This window comes from Rhinolophus sinicus, chromosome 16, assembly GCF_057876585.1.
Source record: "Rhinolophus sinicus isolate RSI-liver-muscle chromosome 16, RSI-T2T, whole genome shotgun sequence".
NCBI classification, from domain to species: Eukaryota; Metazoa; Chordata; class Mammalia; order Chiroptera; family Rhinolophidae; genus Rhinolophus; species Rhinolophus sinicus.
The window spans coordinates 134,654,351-134,670,751 of NC_142516.1; the positions used below are offsets into that span (position 1 = coordinate 134,654,351).

General features: G+C 46.3%; 1 protein-coding gene across 20 annotated transcripts in view; it reads right to left on the reverse strand.

Annotated features, from left to right (window-relative positions):
- The window catches only part of ANK1 (ankyrin 1), a 198,342-nt gene that overhangs the window by 6,736 nt on the left and 175,205 nt on the right, over positions 1-16,401 (reverse strand). For 12 of the 20 annotated variants that reach the window (XM_019742086.3, XM_019742084.3, XM_019742081.3 and 9 more), the window contains 4 exons: positions 8,875-9,433; positions 5,704-6,001; positions 1,229-1,312; positions 124-189 (listed from right to left, as the gene is read on the reverse strand). In XM_019742086.3, the coding sequence (XP_019597645.1) occupies positions 124-189; positions 1,229-1,312; positions 5,704-6,001; positions 8,875-9,433 (1,007 nt within the window). Of the gene's footprint in view, positions 1-48; positions 190-1,228; positions 1,313-1,972; positions 2,395-5,703; positions 6,002-8,874; positions 9,434-16,401 lie in introns of those variants that run through there. The other 8 variants (XM_074329602.2, XM_074329601.2, XM_074329600.2 and 5 more) reach the window with 5 other exon arrangements.

Below are 16,401 nucleotides of genomic sequence, written 5' to 3' on the forward strand. Positions count from 1 at the left end.
GCCCCTCGGAAGAGCGAGTGCCTCGGGGGACTGCGGCCACTGCAGTACCTTGGCGTGTTTCATAAAGTCATCAATATCATCTTCCATCTCCCTAGGATCCTCTGGGGGCCCCTCAATAATCACCTCCTCATGCTCCTGGGTGTCATCGGCACCAGACGAGTCTATCTGCCGAACAATTTTCCGAACGATCTGGAAAAGAGAGGGAAGGGAGAAAGGGCTGGTGAAGCCGGCAAGACAAAGCTTGAGAAGGGCGGGTCCCCAGGAATGACGTCGGGGGAGAGGCAATCTTTGTCCTAAAGTGCTCCTTCTTGAGAGGCAAAAATAGGGACAGGTCTCTCACTCCCATCACTGTGTGGAAACACGTGCATTGAACAGCCTCAGAGGGACTAGAATTTACAGAGGGGTCTTAGCAGAGGTTTTTAACGACCAAGGTTGGACCACATGTAACTTCTATCTCTTGTCCACAGCATTTCCTTCTGCCTCTTGGTATTAATGGACATTTACACTGTCTTGATTATACGCCTATAAGCTGCTGAGGGCATTTCTTTCTCATCTATAGTAATTCGATGCAATCTAGCCATCCCTTATTCCTTCCTCCAAATATCCTAACAACCATTTACTCTGTACCTACCATGCCTTAGGATGGGAGATGAAAACATAACTAAGACATGTTCCCTCCTGCACGTAGCTCACCATACACAGGGAAAGACGGACATAAGGGTTCTACTCCAAGGCACTGTGAGCAGCACCACAGGGGAGCACATAGGAGTTTTACCCTTTGTTCCTTCTTCTCCCTTCTGCGCAAACTCTTGACAGGCAACTTCATGTCTATTGAATTAAAATCTGCTACCGATTCAATGCCTTTCCACATCTCTTCTATTTTAGGAAGCGGTGGTAGTCTGGGGACCATCACACTGCTGTCTTACAGTTGTTTGCAGGGCTAGGCATCACGGGACAAGGTTTCTGGGCGGTCCTAGGGGGCTTCGTTCGTCAGGAACAGAGTAGCAGGAGCCCAATTCAGGTTGAATCAGGCAATGCGACTATGAAAAATGTCCAAATGTCATGTCCACATTGTGGAAGATAAGGGCTCCTGGCACCTGAGCCGTCCTGTCTGAGCCCTGCTTATCCCTCTGTTAGGGCAGCAACGAGAAGCTGGGAGGTGGGTGCACCACCTTTTAGCCTCTGGTCCACCTGCCTCTTCCCAACTTGGGAGACTCCTTATACCCACCTTCTTGGTGACGATGTTGCCCTGATCATCTGTGAATTGTTCCTCAGTCACCTGCTCCCCTGGAATATTCTGAAGCTCACTTCCCTGCAATTAGAGAAAGGGAGGAAACTTGAGATTGATTAAGTGGGAGATCAGGAATAAGAATCGAGGATGAGGAAATAGAAGAACAGCAGCAACGATAGACACTGTCCGACAAATCCCCACCCCAGCAGGAAACTCCAACTCAGCAAGTAGCAGCCGCCAAACCACCAGCTCCAAGTACAAGAGGTGCCCCGTGGGGCCATGGGGCCCAAGGACAGGATGGAGCCCAGAGCTTGCAAGAGCTTTGTGTGCTGGGTTCCCGCGTAGCACCGGGAGCAGGCAAAACAGGGACAATTACGCAAGTTTTATGAAGGAGGCCCTGAGAGAAGAAGTGAGTCACCTAATTTATATTTCTACCGCACTTTACAGTGTAGAAAGCCCTTCCACAGACATCATCACACTGAGTGTGACTTGAGGACAGAAGCAAAATGAGAACAGGCCTGCTAAGTCCCAGAGCTGAGCGAGCTCTGCCATCACACAGCTATGGTCCAAATGGGGGCCGCACACAGCTCTGGCTCCCAGTGCAGAGTCAGTCCCCCGAAGCCTTCCTGGCCCTTCTCTTCCAACATGTCTCCTGACCTGGAGTCTGGCGCCGTCCCCCAGCTCCTCCCCATTCACTTCACAGCACTGTGCCCTCAGCCCTGCCTCCTGCCTGGTGGTTACCTTCAAGAGGACCCGACGCCGGACCACCCTGGTAGAGATGGTCTCTTCGTCGTCACTCAGGCCCTCGTTCTCCCCCAGCTCCTTGTCCAGTTCCTGGTGGATGTGCTTCAGCACAAAGCACAGGGAGCCCCTGACAATGTGCATCACGTTCTGACAGCTGACCAGGAAGAAACCCAGCAGCACTAGGGTGACCAGGAGCTGGGTGATGAAAGTCCACATCCTCACCTCCTCACCAGCCGGGCCCTCCGGGGACCAGTGGAGCCAGGGCTCTGGCTGCTGCAGGGGTCCAACCTCTCATTCTCCTCTTGGACTCCAGAGTCCCCTGAGGACCCCTTTCATTGTTGCTCCTCAGTCTCCCACTCTTTTTCTCCAGGCAGGAGGCTGACCGGCCCCTCACTAGAACTGTCTGCCTGAGTGTCCTCCTCCTGCCGAGCAGCCCCAGGATCTGCCCTCATGCCTGGGTGACGTCGGGCTTCGATAATTTTAGCTCCCAAACCAGCTGCTGAGGCTGTCCAACTGGGCTAGAAGGAAGCTGGCAGGTGCGCGTGTCCTGGGCTCTGAAATTCCATGTCAAAGTCACTGTGAGTGACTTCCACCCTGCCCCACAATGAGAGTCTGAAGAGGGGCTTGGCTCCTCTCCTTTCCTGCCTGCCTGCCGCTATGCAAACTAAAGGTGGCTCTGCCCAGGGAAATCTGGTTCAGGGGCTCCAGAAAATAAGGCATCCGAAGAATATGGCTACTTGCATTTCCCTGCGCTGCTATTGCAGTGATCAGACTGATGTTTACCCTCTCCTGTGGGGGTGGGACCAGCTAATAACCTGGAGAGTGAGGGTTTATTTCAAAAATAGCCCTGGGATGAGTGATTTGCTCAGGTCCAGCGCAGCAGAGTCCAGCATAGGTGGTGGTGCAGTGCAATTCCCATCAGCCCCTTTACCGGCACAACAACCCTAAACGTAAGCGTGGAACTGGTGTTGTCTATTTAAGGCCTGTCCTCAAAGGCTCTTCCCATGCTGGCTGTCAATGCCCGCCCACGAGGAGCAGGAACCACGCACATTATACTCGCCTTTGCAGAGCTGATTCACAAATGCAGCTGTGGCTGAAAGGAATTTCGCTTTCGGGATCAGGCTGTTCCTCTTTGAGTAGCAGCTCACACGGCGGAGAGAACAAAGACCTGGGATGGCACACTGACCCTGGATGGCACACTGACCCTGCAACAAGCTCACTGTGGGGGCTTGGGAAAGCTGGATACCTTGTCTGGGCCTCAGTTTCCTCACCCAAAAACAGGGAGGATTAATGTGCTCTCCCCACCCCATTCTCAAGAGTGCTGTGCGGATCCTAGGGTTCATGAGTGCTACCACTATGAGTAATAACAGCAAACACTGACCACAGTGCACACTGTCCTTGTTCCATGTGTACTTCGCGTATTAACTCAGTTAAGCCTTCCCACAATCCTACCATGCAGGGTCTATCATTTCCCACCAAGGAAAAGGAAGCACGAATAAAGTTGCCTACGTGAAGGAGTAAATAAGTCAAAGAGTCAGATTTCAAACTCCTATCACTGCACAACACGGCCTCATTTCAACAAGAAAGCACTTGGAAAAATAGAAGCCACAGCACATTCAGTTTCAGCCCAGCCAAGAAGAGTCCACCTTCAGATAATTTTTCTCAGGTCCTCAGAGAGGGACTGGCTGGCTTAGTCATTTCAGGCCTGTTTTTCAAGCCCTTAATTACAGGGCATCCCTCTATCTCTCTGTCACTGTTTTCAGGACTCACTGGAAATACTAGCAAATGGGTGCTTTGCAAACCGGCACCTTAAATGATCACCCCCTTGTCCCCCAACCGGGGTTCTGTCAGATGATTCGGACAACAGCTCATCATCCATGCCATCCAATCTTGTCCTAGGCTGGGGAGGTGTTAGGTGTGCTGCTTGCCCCCCACCACACACACACACACACACACACACACACACACACACTCCTACTGGAAAACAGGGCATCTGGACTCTCCTGGCTCTGACGCTGGTTCACTGTGTGATCCTGGAGAAGCTGCCGGCTCTCTAGACCTCAGTTTCCTCCTGTGTAAATGATGCAGGAGGACCATATGACCTAGAAGTTTTCTCCCTTAACTCCCTGGGCCGGTCTTGCTTCCTCCCCAGTTCTCCCTTCACCAAAGGCTGACTGCAGAGGACTGGTGGGAAAGATTGCTCCTGGCATCCTTCTCTTTCCCCAGGAGACAGGAGTCCAGACCGGGTTAAGAGCCCCTGTGCTCTGGGCCAAGCACTTGCTACTGAGAGCAGTAGAAGTGGGTAACAAGGAATAGCCTGATGGCAAATAATGCATGGGGTGGGCTAGGGTTAAAAACGGACACGGTCGCCTGTCCTGTCTGAGGCACATACTTGGCAAGGACGCATTCTAAATAAAACCCTATTTAATTCCTAGCAGCGCTCGACAGCCAGCATCACAGGACCACTGTGGAGCCAGCTGAGTCCTGGGGTCTTCAAAGATGCCTGCTAGGCCTAATTTCAGATAGGAGTGAGGGGAGAAAAGGGAAGAAAGAAGCAGAGGAGAAAGAGAGGAGGAAAGTGGTTCCTGGATGAGGAAACGGTGCTGACTGAACAGTAAGAAACCAAACGAGACACAGAACACACTGTGAATGCACGTATTAAAAATACATATGCACATAACAGCAATGCACATCTTATAAAAACACATAAATTAAAAAGACACATTAATAAGACGTCTGCGATTTGCTTCACACTAATATGGAGGTGGGCTGGAAGAGAGCAGAGCGGGGTACAGATGAAACAAGATTGGCCATGAGTGGGTAATTGTGCAGCCTTGGTGGTGTGTGCATGGAAAGTTAATATGCTATTCTGTCTGTTTTGCTGCTTATTTGCAATTTTTCACAATAAAATTTTTTTGCAGAAAACACATTTAAATGGACGTCTATGGGAATGGGGAGGGGCAAGAGAATGGGAATGGGGCATGAAGATAAAAGTGAATAAATTAAAAAAGTAAAGTAGGGCAAACTGAAATGGAGGGAGGGAGGACTGAGAGAGGAAGAGGTCGGGGAAACTGGGAGGAGAGAGGAAAACGGGACGTGGCGAGAACCTTCTCCCCATCCATCTCCTGTTCCACTTGGTGAGCCTACCCACAGAATCACAGAATTCTCAAACTGTATGGACCTTGGTGATAATCCATTCACTCCTCCTCTAGTAGTGAGGAAACTGAGTTGCCAAGAAGAAAGTGGCTTGTCCACGGCCATGCAGACCACGGTAAGACCAGAGTTAGCACAACATCCAGCTTTCTTGGCTCTAAGCTCTTCCTAAAATATGATGGAAAAAGAAAAGAAGCAAAAAACCATGGCTTTGGAGTCAGCTAGACCTAGCTCAAAGCCCACCTCTGACCCCGTGACCTTGGGCAAGTTGCTTCACCATCTGTTGTCAGATGGGAATAACCTCTTGTGAGGATGATAACACCACAGGCTGTGCCTGGAATACTCAGGAGCTCCATGCATGTCAGCCCCTCCCTTTCCTCAATAGGGATCAAGGAAGCAGACAGGTAGACCAAGAACTTGTATCCTTCGTTCTAGAGAAAGTGAAGTCACCACCAAAATTTTTAAAGAAAGCAAACATTCTCAGCTCTGTGCTAAGTGAGCAAGAGGCTGCCTAGACATTAGGCCCCTTCTGGCACTGGTGCAGGCATCAGCTGGCTCCTTCCTGCGGTTCTCACCTTCACCACCTGGGAGAATGTGCTCCTGGACTCCTGCAGCCACTCTCGGTGTCCTTGTTGTCTCTGTTCCCAGTCAGCCTGTAGGCTCTCAGCCTCGGGCTGCTCTGGCTGCATGTGCTCAGTTGCAGACACCAGGACCTTCTCATACTCCCGAGACCCACTGGGCTCCAGCCCTTTGATGGTGGTGACTGTTCTCTGGAATGAGTGTGGGCCTTGCGTGACCTCTTCTTGCCAGGAACCTTGTGCAGCATCTTGCAGGTATGAGACAATGGAACCTTCTCCATCCCAGTCCTGCAGTCTTGGGTCCAGGAAGAGAGAAAGGACACCTGGTCACCCTTCAATCTCTGCTCTGTCTCAGATACCCTTCTCCTCCAAGTCCTGGCTCACTCAAAACACATCCTATACTGCCCATCCAAGGGACAGGAGAGTGTGAGCAAATCACGCAGTTGACTGCCCTGTCCAGAGAGGTACAAATAGGCCATCCATGCTGTCCAGGTGGAGAGGGCCAAGGATACCAGTGCCATTGCTTCCCTGGAGTGGACGGCTTCACTCTGGGCTCCCGAGGCACTTGGCTCACACCTATGATACCGTCCACACCCATCACCGCATCCCCCTCCCCTTCAGCCCCCCAGGCTACCTGCACTCCATAGACCTCATCTCAGTGCTCATCTGACAAGGTGATAACTGTCCCCCTCTGGAAACACGCTCTTCAATGGCTTCTAGGACACCACATTGGTCTGCTCCCCCTAACCCCCACTTCTCTGGCCACCACTACTTAGTGTCCTTGGTTGGTTCCTCCTAATTTTTTCCCTGACTTCTGAACATTGGAGCTCCCCAGGGCTCAGTTCTCAGACCTCAGCTCTATCTACATGTACTTCCTAAGGGAGCTCATTCAGTTTATGGCTTTACACCCTATCCGAATGCTCCAAACGCTCAGATGTACATCTCCAGCATCTCTTCCTTGAACTGCAGGTGTATAACTGCCTCCTCAACATCTCTGCTTTTTCTAATAGGCATCTTGAGGATAGCATGGTCAAATCCACACTTACGATCTTCGCCCCAAACCTGTTCCACCCAGTCTTCCCCCACTGCAGTAAATCAATTGACCTTTCAATTGCCAGGTCAAGGATACCAGGGAGCTCTTTGACTTCTCTCTTCTGCTCACACTCCACATCTTATTTCTCAGCAAACCCCTTGGTTCAACTTTCAAAAACATATCCTGAACACAACCACTTCTCACCACCACCACTGCTACCATCCTGGCCCATATCGCTATGAACGCTGGCCTCCTAGCTCATCTCCCCACCTACCTCTGGCCATGTCAGGCTGTTCTCAAAGCATTTGCCAGGTCATCTCACTGCCCTGCTTAGAACCCACCAATGGTCCTCCATCCCACTCAGTAAATGCCCAAGTCTTCCCAGGACTCAAGGCCTGACATGTGTGTCCCCATTACCTTCCTGACCTCATCTTCCTTGGCCACCTTATCTGTAATTTCAACCACCCCTCTCCACATACATACACACCTCCTGCTCCCCTTCCCTGCTTTGTTTTTCATTTTAGCACTTAATATCTAGCATTTCTCTTTTAATTTTATTTACTTTATCTTGTTTACTGTCAGTTTCTGCACTAGAACATAAACTTCTTGCTGATAGAGACTTTTGTCTCTTTTGTTCAACGCCACATCCGCAGCACCTAGGCACTTTTTACAGGTGCCCAGCATATCGTGGGCACTCAATACATATTGTTGAGTGAGTAAATGAAATTCGTCTGTCCCCGTCAGACGATTGACCAAGGTCACAGAGCCAAAGTGCAACATACTGAAGCCCAGCACTCAGGCCTTCTGGTTTCCCTGCTGTTGCAATGGTGCAGTGGTCAGCGCATAGGTAAGTATTCAATCAATGCTTGTGGAATGAAAGGCCATCACAGGTTGTTGGAAGATGGCCTCTCTCTATGGAAGGCCAGTATTTTACTTTGAATCCTCCCAGGCTCAGTCTGTCCAATTCTCCCCACTAATCAAAGGATTTGTTTGGAAACTAAATAAATCCTTGCTGTCTTGTTTTTTAAATGACTTTCCTTTCCTTCCTACTATGGTATTGGGGCCACCCTGAATGGGCCCTAGGGAATGGCCAGTCAGCCTGGGCTTTTGAGTGGAGCAATGTGGGTGGGAAGAGGACATGAGAACAGATATCCCGTAGCCGAGCCAGACCTGAGCTCTTTGGGTGGCCACAGCCTTCTGGGAGCACATAAACTGTGTTCCAACTTTAGGGGAAATTTAGGAAGCACAGCCATATGGAAGAAAGGGTCACTGTCACTTGCTTCCTGTGCCAGTGCAGGAAGGCCAAAGCGATACCTGCCACATGTCTGTCTCCTCTCTTTCTCACCCCAAGCCCTCCTCCACGCTCAGCACAGTGCGAGAGTGTGGTGTCCAGTGCAGGACTGCGTCGGGGCCGTGGCCTGAGGGCTTTCAGCGTCTGCAGAGATGCACAAGGCTCTTCTGCCTGAACTGCCACTGCTGTCTCCCTCCTGCTGGTATAGTGCCAAGCCTTCTCATCATGGGAGCTGGCTGAGGACTGACCCACGGGAATATCCATCTCTTCACAGTTGAAAGCTCTGTTCTGCCCCAGATAAGCCCACCAGCCTCACTCTTTCAGAGCGGTGAAGCAGAAAGGGCACCATTATCAGCTCTGTCACACTCAGGCTGTGTGACCACACAAATAACTTCCTGGGCCCTGATGTTAGTAGGTTTCTAAATGTGGTCTTCAACGATAAGCACACAACAGTGATGGGGGCCTAGAGCACCTCGCCCCAGTTGCACTTTGGAGACATGGTTCCTCCAAGCCTTATAACCTCTCTCCTAAGTATGCTCCAACTTGTCATGACACCCCAAGCCTCTCTCCTGCTGGCCACACCCAGGAGGTGTCTTGGGGAGGGACTGGCCTTTGCAGACCACAGCTCCGTTCTTATAATACATGACAGAGGCACGAGTGAGGGCTGGATGGCTTCAAATGCAAGGTGGAGCCTCCAGAATGTATTTTTGCTCCAGGGCATTTAGAACGCAGTGGTAGGGTCGGCAGCAGCACCTAAAAATTCCCTCTGTACTCACTGCCAGGCAGTCTCACCCAGAAGCCCAGGAAGACGAAAGGCATCCCGCCACGGCTGCCCAGCCCTTACCTGTCCTGGCTGGCCTCCATCACCCGACTCACGGTGGGGGATTCTGTGATGTGGGCTTGCACCCTCTGCTGGCCTGAAACAAGAGACACTTCATTCTCTGAGTCCTGCCCTGCACCTGTCGAGTCCTCCTGCCTGTTATGACTTGGCTGCTTCTCTTCTGACCTCTGACCTTCCTCCTGGTCAAGCAAATCGATAAGGCCATTTGTGGCATCTGAATCCACTGTGTCGTCCTCCACAAGGTCCAGAGAGCCCAGCGTGGGGCCCTGGGGTCCCTCGGAGAATGCCCCCTCCAGCTTCCACTCGTGGCCGGTGGCATCAGAGTCCTCGGCCTTGCTGCACTCCAGAGAGGAGTCCTCAGCAGTGACCAGAGAGGGTGTGAGGCCCGCGGACCACACCTGCATGTCAGACATCTCCAGCATGGCGTCATGCTCCGTGGCCGCCAAGGGGATGGCATCTATGACGGCCACCTCGTTCCAGTACTGGTCTGCACGCAGCGGAGAGGGAAGCGCGTAGTGCAGGGAGGCAGGGGACAGCAGCTCGTCCTGCAGCGAGGAGTAACCTGGATGGGCAGACAGAGGGCAACATGCTCCAGAAGCGATTTTTGTCACACACGCTTACGTGCAAGTCCACACACACACACACACACACACACACACACACACACACACACGGGCACAGCCACAGATAGGCATGCACATTCCGGGCGAGGGGCTTTCCAAGCTTAAAGTCCATTGCTCAGGCCTTGTGGCTGCTGCCCAGGGCGCCTGGGCAAGAGAAACAAGGCTCTAGGTTGGGTGACGGGCAGCCAGGGAGTGGGGGCAGAGAGGGAAGCTCCTTTGCTGGACGGCAAAGAGAAGAGATTGGAATTCTTTCTTATTCAGTTCAGAGCGCGAGATCAAGAAGCCTTGATCCAAAGGACTTGTGCTCCAACCTGTCTCCAGTCAGAGAAAAGCCCCACTTCTCAATGGCTGGGCAGAAAGAAATATTGCTCTTTCTTTGCTCAAAACTGCCCCTCAGCACAGTCCTCAGGTTGTCTGCCAGGAATGTGTGTTAAAGGGAGGGAACAATCCACCCGGATTCAGGGTCAGAAACTGAGCTGCCTTGGAGGGGTCTAACAGGGTACACTGAACACCCACAGACCTCAGGGCGGTGGTCAAATGGGAAACAATTTGGTTTGGGATGAAGTAACTTTTCCTCAAGTTGCAGATTCGTTCTAGAAACTCTGAATAGGCTAACGTGGCACAAGTAAGGGCTGTAAGCATTCAAAACAGAGGCCAGGTCAGAGGACACCAGGAGGTGCCAGGTACACTGGCTGCCACGTCAGCACTCTGCCCTGACACCCCTCACCCACGGGCCCTGAGCTCTTCATGCCAGCTCCCAGTCAGCAGTGAGCCGGCGGGAGTGGAGCCAGCCAGCTCCGGCCCCAGTGCATGGCCTCCTGGGCAGCACAGTCTGTTCATACGTCTGTTCCTGGCTGAGTCCCTGCTAGCTTTCTGCTGGGCTCTGGTATTGGCTCCCTGCTGGTCAGAAGTGACTAGGAACCTGAGTGAGCGGCACGTGTAAGTGTGTAAGGAATTTGTGTGCCAGTTGAGCGAGCAGTGTCCTGTCAGGTGGCTCTTCTGCCCTCCACTGGCCAGGAGCGGGGGTACCTGTGACAGGGGCAAGGGGGTCTCTACGCCCCTTCAGAGCAGGTGCTAACCTGTGGGTGGGAGAACGGACTAGAAGACAAAATTCTCCATTTGGCTAAGCTTGTCTGAGGAACTGGGGAGCAGGTGTATGCGTACAACCTCTGAAGACCCAGCAGAGCCCAAGGAGGGCCCTGGGTATGAGTGGGGCTGCCTCATGCGAGGTCTGTAAGGACTTTCCTGTGTCCAGAGAGGTGCCTACCCTAGTGTCCAGGTTCTTCATTCTGTCATTCATCCCTCCCCCCCTCGTGTCACCCCCTCTCTGGGTGTGGCTTTTCTTAAGCCAAATGGGTCCTACTCACTCACAGCTCTGGGCCTCAGCTCTTCTCCTCATCTCTTCTCTACTTCTGACAACACCATCTCCAGCTAACCTCATCCACTCACTTGTTTCAACCAAAAATTATTAATTGAGGTCCAGTTACACGCCAGGGACCATGCTAAAGGGTTGGGAATTACAAACATACAACACACACAAGCAAGACGGGTTTGCTTTGTCCTCTTTTTTCATGATGTTTTCCCAGCAACTTCCGCTCACCTGGATTTCCCCCATCTTTGAACCTGTCCTCGGTTCCCTCACTAAGCTGCTCACGAACTGTACACTCTTTGAGGGAAGGGATGGTGTTTACCTTTTCCTTCCACTTGCCTAGAACAGGACTGGGAATTCACTGGCCCCACTGACTACTGCAGAGCTCTCCAGGTGGGTAAGGGGGACACAGGAGCCAGACAGGTGACTTCATCCATATTTAGTAAAACCACAATTGCGAACGTTCACACTGTGACAGGAACCATGCTATGTGATTGACATACTCGTACATCCTCTCTTAATCTTCCCAGGAGAGTTTTCTTCCTGACTGAACTCTACAAGCCTATGCAGTTCCAGGTCCCAAAATTAGGAGGAGGGAGACCATGAAGCGATAGGGTGGCTGGCAGGTAGGGCTACGCAGTGACAGAAACTAAGGGAATCGCCTTTCAGCTCTGACCAAACTACGAACAAAGAGGAGGTAGGAGACTAGGAGAAATGGGTGGGTCAAATCTTACTACAATGTTAACTCCAAGTCATTGTATGTGAAACTGTGACCTAAGGAACTGGGAAACCAGGGGCAATGGCCTTCAAACCCTTCATAGACATCTGTCCAGATATACGCAAGCAGAACATTTTAGAGTCAAGTGATATTTTTCTTCTTGTTACTCTTGAAAGTGTTATTACATTAGTTCCATTACTAATTGAGCATCTATTTTGTATAAAACATATTTAACATATTGTTTTAAATTATCACAGCAATCCTACAAGGACAGCGACATTATTCCTACTTTATAAATTAGGAAATTAGAGGTTTAGCACCTTGCTTAAGGCACACAGAATGGTCTTTTCACTAGATTCTGCCCTGAATATCTTTTAAAGATAGCTTTATTGAGATGTAGTCGACACACAGTAAATGCACAGATTTAAAGTAGATAATTTGATAGGTTCTAACATCGGTATACACCCATGGAACCATCAACACAATGAGACATACGCATCATTCCTGAAAGGATTCCTTATGCTTCTTTGTAATCCTTCCTTCCGCTACCCTATTCCCAGGTAACTGCTGGTCTGCTTTTCATCACGATACATTAGTTTGAATTTCCTAGAATTTTACATAAATGAAACTAGTCAGAGTGTACTCGTTCTTGTCTGGCTTCTTTCACTCAGCTTAAACATTTGGGTATCATCCATATTGCTGCATGTATTGATGATGTACGCATTCTTAGTTTTGAGCTGTATTCCATTGGATGGATAGACCACAGTTTGTTTACCCATTTACCTGCTAATGGACATTTGGGGCTTCCAGTTTAGGGCTATTACAAATAAAGCTGCTTATCAGTGCAGACAGACACTTTCTTTTCTTTGGGTAAATACCTAGGAGTGGAATGGCTGGATCACATGGTAAGTATATGTTTAACTTTTTAAGAAACAACCAAAGTGTTTTCCCAAGTAGTTGTCCATTTTACATTCCCACCAGCAGTGTATGAGTCCCAGTTCTTGGTATGGTCAGCCTTTTTCATTTCATTCTTATGTGTAATGGTATCTCCTTATAGTTTCAATTTTTATTTCCCTAATAGTAACTGATGATGTTGAGGGTCTTCTCATGTGCTTATTTGCCATCTGTACATCTTCTGGGTTAAGTGTCTGTTCAAATCTTTTGCCCATTCTAAAAACTGGTTTGTTTGTTTTCCTATTATTGAGTTTTGAGAGTTCTTTATATATTTTGGATACAAGCCCTATATCAGATTTGCCAATATTTTCTCCCAATCTGTTGCTTGTTTTTTCATTTTCTTCACAGTGTATTTTGAAGAGCAGAAGTTTTTAATTTTGATAAAATCCAACTTATCAACTTGTTCTTTTATAGATTGTGCTTTTGGTGTTGTATTTAAGAAATCTTTGCCTTACCCAAGATCTCTACGGTTTTCTTTTATGTTTTCTTCTAGAAGTTTTATAGTTCTATGTTTACTTCTAGAAGTTTTTATATTAGGTTTTAAATTTAATTTATGATCCATTTGGGGTTAATTTTTGTATGTGGTGCAAAGTATGAATCCAAATTCATTTTTGCATATGGACATCCAATTGTTCCAGTACCACTTGTTGCAAACATTATCCTTTCTCCACTGAACTGCCTTTGCACCTTTGTTGAAAATCAGTTGTTCGTACATATGTGATTCTATTTCTGGACTCTATTCTGTTCCACTCATTTATGTACCTTTATGACAATCCCACACTTTATTGATTACTATAGCTTTATAACAAATCTTGAAGTCAGATATTGTAAGTCCTCCAAGTTTGTTCATTTTCTAGGTCCTTTCTATATGAATATTAGAATCACTTTGTTGATTTTTACAAAAAAGCCTGCCGGGATTTTGATTGGGATTGCATCAAATATATAGATCATTTAGGGAGTATTTACAACAATATCAAGTCTTCTGACCCATCAACAAGGTGAATCTCTACTTTCATTTCTGTCTTCTTTAATTCCTCTCAGAAATGTTTTGTAGTTTTCAATGTATAAGTCTTTCATCAGACTTATCTCCAAGTATTTCAAATTTTTCAATGCTATTGTAAATGTACATTTACAACTAACATAAGTCCACTTTTAATTTCAATTTACAATTGATTTTTATATATTGCAGTTGTATCTTGCAACCTTCCTAAATTCATTTATTAATCACTTTCTGTAGATTCCATTGGATTTCTTATATAGGTGATCTTGTGTCTGTGAATAAAGACAGTTTACTTCTTCCTTTCCAATCTGGCTGTCGTTTACGTGTCTTATTGTATTGGCTAGCGCTCCTAATGCAATGTTGAAAAGAGGCAGTGAGAGTAGACATCATTGTCTTGTTACTGAACTTAGAGGGAAAGCATTCAGTCTTTCACCATTAAGTTAATGTTAGCTTCAGGGGTTTTCTGTAGATGCCCTTTATCAGGTTGAATACATTCCTTTCTATTCCTACTTTGCTAAGAATTTTTAACAGGAATGGATGTTGGATTTGTCAAATACATTTCCTGCATCTAGTGCAATGATCATATGGTTTTTCTCTTTTAGTTTGTTAATGTGATGAAGTATATTGATTTATTTTACGATTTCTATTCTTTTACATTTGGTAAGGTGTGTTTTATGTCCCAGAATGTCGTCTATCTTGCTAAACATTCCATGTGAGCTTGAGAAGAATGTGTATTCTGCTGCTGTTGGAAGAAGTAGTTTGTAGATGTCACTTATATCTAGTTGATTAATGGTATTGTTTAGTTCAACTATGTCCTGATTTTTAGCCTGCGGGATCTGTCCATTTCTGATATAGGGGTGTTGAAGTTTCCAATTATGAGAGTGGAGTCATCTATGTCCCCTTGCAGTTCTATCAGTTTTGGTCTCATATAGTTTGATGCTCTGTTGTTAGGTGCATACACATTAAGGATCATTTTGTTTTCTTGAAAAATTGACCTCTATCATGCAATGCCCTTCTTTATCCCTAACTTTACTTGCTTTGAAGTCTGCTCTGTCTGAAATTAATATAGCTAATCCTGCTTTTTTTTTTTCAATTATTAGTTTCAGGTGTAATCCTGCTTTCTTTTGACTAGTGTTAGCGTGGTATATTTTTCTCAATCCATTTACTTTTAATCTATACGTATCTTTATATTTAAAGTGGGTTTCATGCAGGCAATATATAGTTGGGTTGTATTGTTTGATCCACTCTAAATAGCTCTATCTTTTAACTGGTACATTTAGACATTGATGTTCAAAGTGATTATTGACATAGTAGTTGGATTAATATATACCATATTTGTTACTGTTCTCTATTTGTTGCCCTTGTTCTTTGTTCCTATTTTTATCTTCTACTTTTTCTGCCTTTTGTGGTTTCAGTTGGGCATTTTATATGATCCCATTTTTTCTCCTTTCTTAGCATATTGATTATGCTTTTTTAAAACTTTTATTAGTGGTTGCCCTAGATAGTTTGCAATATACGTTTACAACTAATGCAAGTTCACTTTTAAATGAAATGATACCACTTCGCAGGTAGTGTATCTTACAACATAACAATCTTAATTCCTCCTTCCTGTCCTTTCTACATAGCTGTTTGCTGTCATTCATCATTCATTTCATTTACATAGAAGCAAACATAAGCAAATGTGTGTATATATATGATATACATAAATATACATAATTAAATACCTTGTTGCTATTATTATTTTGAACAAACTTATAGATCAACTAAAAATAAGATAAAGTTTTTATTTTATCTTCACTTAATCCTTCTTTGATATTCTTCCTTACTTTATGTAGATCCAAGTTTCTGACTTATATTACTTTAAAACTTCTTTTAACAGTTCTTTCAAAGCAGTTCTGCTGGCAACAATTTCCCTCAATTTTTGTTTGTCTGAGACTTTATTTTTCCTTTACCTGTGAAGGATAACTTTTCAAGATACAGACTTCTTGGTTGGTGGGTTTTCTTTCTCTCAACACTTCAAATAATTCACTCCACTTTCTTCTCGTTTGCAGGGCTTCTGAAGAGAAGTCTAATTAGAAAATTATGTATTTATCCATACGGTTAACATTTTTGGCACTGTTCATTCCTTTATGTTGTTTCAGTGCCCTGAAGGGCTTGTAGCATGGGTCTCATTCAGCCTTTGTATGTCTGATGAATTCGTTCAGACTTTGTATGTCTGAAAAAGTTATTTGCCTTCATTTTGAGTTATTTTTGTTGAGTATAAAATTCTAGGTTTAGAGATGTTCTTTAAAGATGTGGTCTGCTTTAAAGGTGTTGCTCCACTGTCTTCTCACTTGCATTGTTTCCAATAAGAAATCTGATGTCATCCTTATCTTTGTTTCTTTGTACATACTTTTTTCCTTTGGCTGCTTTTAAGACTTTCTCACTGGTTTTGACCATTTTGTTTAAAATATGCTTTGGCATAGTTGCTTTCATGCTTCCTGTGTATGTGGTTCATTGAACTTCTTGGCTCTGTCTATATAGTTTTCATCAAATTTAGAAAAATTTCAGCCATTATTTATTTAAATACTTTTTCACCCTGTGTTCTGTTGGAAACTCTAATTTCACAAATATAAGACCACTTCAAATTGTCACACAGTTCTCTAATATTTTTTAAAATGTTCTTTTCTTTTTGTGTTTCATTTTAGAGAGTTTCTACTGCTATGTCATCAAGTTCATTAATCTTTTCTTCTGTAATGTCTAATGTCTAATCCTATCCAGTGCATTTTTCATCTTACATATTATAGTTTCATCTCTAGAAGATTGGTTAGAGTCTTTTAAAAATATCTTCCATGTCTCTACTTAACATTTTGAATTTCTGAAATAC